The 3,066-nt window shown below is 34.4% G+C and overlaps 1 protein-coding gene across 1 annotated transcript; it reads left to right on the top strand.

The window, feature by feature from the left end:
- The first annotated feature begins 386 nt into the window (after window positions 1-386).
- On the top strand, window positions 387-1,458 carry LOC21401814. Its single transcript, XM_010106499.2, has 2 exons — window positions 387-783; window positions 985-1,458. Exon 2 carries the CDS (start codon window positions 1,053-1,055, stop codon window positions 1,398-1,400), a length of 348 nt encoding a protein of 115 aa, XP_010104801.1. The 5' UTR covers window positions 387-783; window positions 985-1,052; the 3' UTR covers window positions 1,401-1,458.
- Window positions 1,459-3,066: the final 1,608 nt, after the last annotated feature.

Genomic DNA, 3,066 nt, shown 5'->3' with positions numbered 1-3,066 from the left:
TTTTTTTCTGGGTGCAGCAAATTAATTGCTCGGTGTTCTTTAGTATTTAAATTTTAGGATGTTGTTGGCAATTTTAAATTTGGGTTTAGCTGTTACACTTACCTTTTCTATTGTTTCCATTTAATATTTTGCTGTTTTGTATTGAATTTTAGGTGGAGATGAATGCTTGAGCTTTTAAATTAATGGGTTTAGCTTTTAAAGCCGTTGTGATTTTTTTTTTTTTTTTTTTTTTTGCCTCTGTACATATGTGTATAATATATGCATGTACATATATATCACTCTCTCTCTCTCTCTCTCTCTTTATACATCAAGCACAACTTAATAACACCGACTCTCCTCTAAAGCAATGAATGAAGGCAAAGGCCTTCGTCTGCCCTTGTGTAATTGCAATATTTACTCCAAATTTCCACTTCCTGCATACTTCTTGGGATTTTTTCCAACAATTAATACATTTCCTGGCCTCAATTTACATCTCCTTCTACTACCCAAATACTTCAATTCATCTCCTATCTCTCTCTCTCTCTCTACCTTTCTCTCTCCTCTCTTAAACTCTCTCACCCCATAATTAAATTAAGCTTTAAAGAATACCCATCTCCCTCCTCTCATTTCCCCTTATATATAATGGCCTTAAGAGGTCCATTCTCACCTACACCAATACCATGTTCATGGTCATACCATAGACACTCTTGTTTCAAGTTAGTCATCTCTCTCTCTCCCCCTCTCTTTGAGCCATCTCAGCTCACTTTTACATCCCTTTTCCCCTCCTAAAATCCAATTACACAAGTAAGTATTCCGCGCTTATTTGGCAACGTTTTTATTTTCCTATTCTAATTTTTTTTTTTTTTTGGTTTGGGAAAGAGATATCTCCACCGTTCATTTCACTTTTTTCTAATAAAAATAAAAAAACACATAACAAAGATGTCTATATTTGGCGCTTATTTTTTATTTCTAACTGAATTTTGTTTTTGTGTTTTGTACATGAAGGGTGTGGTCCGAAAACATTTTTGTACAACAAAGCTCACATATTCACATACTCGCTAGCTAGCTAAGCCATGAGCCGCCGCAACGGAAGCCGTCCGAAGCTGGACTTAAAGCTGAACCTGTCACCGCCGAGGGCCAATCCGCTGGCGATGGAGTCGCCGAGGCGATCAGCCACCGTGTCACCGTCGTCTCCGCAGAGCTCGTGCGTGTCCTCGGAGCTCAATCAGGACGACAGCCTCAGGTACTCCAACAGCCCTGAGGCCACATCAATGGTGTTGGTCGGATGTCCAAGATGTCTCATGTATGTCATGCTCTCAGAGGACGACCCCAAGTGCCCCAAGTGCAAAAGCACCGTTTTGCTTGATTTTCTCCATGACAACAACGCCACCACCCAAACTTTGAAGACAAGGAAGAGCTAGAAACATAAAATATATTATGATATATATTATAATTAATATCTCAATTTTAATTATCCTTGTCCCTTCTTTTTTGTTTAATGTTTGACCCCCTTTTCTCTTGTTTTTTTCTTTCTTTTTTTTTTTTTTAAATAAAATTCCTCCAGGGGCAGTGCTATTTGCGCTCCATTTTATTTAGGTCCATTGGAAAAAAAAAAAAAAAAAAAAAAAGAAGAAGAAGAAGAAGTTTTGGGATGTTGTTGAGGTGTGGATTGATGAAATGATCAAGAAGAAAGGATGAATGGAGCGAAATAGCACTACTTTTTTATTTTTTATTTTTTATTTTGTTATTTTTCCTTGCTAATCATAGGGAATAGAGGGGATTTGGGTGGGCAACATGGGGTTTTGAAGGGGTAATTTAATTATATATCTGTGTTTTGTTCTTTTATCCTCTCCTGGTTTTAGCTTTTCTCTTGAGCTGATATTTAGCTGTTTTTAGCAGAAGTACAATGTAAAACGTATTAACTGTAACTGCTTAAAATTTTCTCATCGATGTTATTAATGTTTGGTTATATTTTTTTGTCTTTATTCATTTCCCTTGCTTTCATTTTGGCATTTTTAAAAAAAAAAACCAAGTTAAATATTTCATCCAAATTAACAAACGGATTCCGGCCACATAGAGAAGAATATTACTAGGCACTTGAAAGTTCCGTTTAGTGTTTAATTAAGAAGTTCGCATAATGGTTGTATGTATACTATAACGGTTAAATATTTAACGTCTAATTCAAAAATCCACAATGAAGTGGATTTTCTGAACATGAGGTTTTCTGAAAAAGAGAAAAAAAAAAAAAAAAAAAAAAAAAAAAACTTATTTTTTTTTCGTTTGAGCAGATAGTGAAGTTGAACGGTACGACTTGGTGGAGCCATTTCTTTGGCCTACAATGCACTTGAATCACTAGGATGTCAAAATATCACACGGCTATTATTAGCTTTCATTTAATCCCATGTTTAATATTGGTGCCTAATTTCAAAATATGGAGAGAAATTAAAGATGATATATAATTCCGATTAAATAAAAAATGGTAAGATGTTTCGTTATAATAGAAATGACAAGATTGTTAAAATTAATTTGCCCTAAAATAGCAAAAGAACCTAACATGTGGGGGTAGAGTAGTGACGAGGACGTGGAATAGGTGACTTTTTGAACAAATTCAGATGTTAGATGTCACAAAGCTGAATTGCAAACTAATATTGTAACATTTTTTTTATGCATGTCATGTAAATGTAATTAAGTCTTTTTGTGGAGATTAAAATGAATTTATTTCGGGGAAAAAGTGGGGTAATTAGGTAAATTAGGAAGGGAGTTGGGTTTGGGTAGCTCAAGCATTGAAAAAAAAAAATGGAGGACTTACATTAGATTGAGAGATCATTAAAAACACATAAATGCAAGAGTAATTGAGACGGTTGACAATAATGAGGGTATTACGTCATGTGATAAATACAAATTTAATTCAACTTTTGTTTTATTTTTGTTTTAATTTATTTTCTTGAATTAGTTTGAATTTCGCATTCATCTTCTCAATGTATTATAAATCACTAAATGCCATATTTCTGTTAGGCAATCTCTATTTTGGCAACCCTCATAACTCAATTTCCCTCTTCTCTCCATGTTCGCCGAATTTAATTCTGA

Source organism: Morus notabilis, unplaced genomic scaffold, assembly GCF_000414095.1.
Source record: "Morus notabilis unplaced genomic scaffold, ASM41409v2 Scaffold406, whole genome shotgun sequence".
In the NCBI taxonomy this organism is placed as follows: Eukaryota; Viridiplantae; Streptophyta; class Magnoliopsida; order Rosales; family Moraceae; genus Morus; species Morus notabilis.
This window is presented reverse-complemented; position numbering and strand designations above follow the sequence as displayed.

Excerpts from the sequence above, each read along its gene's own strand:
- LOC21401814 (XM_010106499.2), top strand. The coding sequence starts at position 1,053 with ATGAGCCGCCGCAACGGAAGCCGTCCGAAGCTGGACTTAAAGCTGAAC.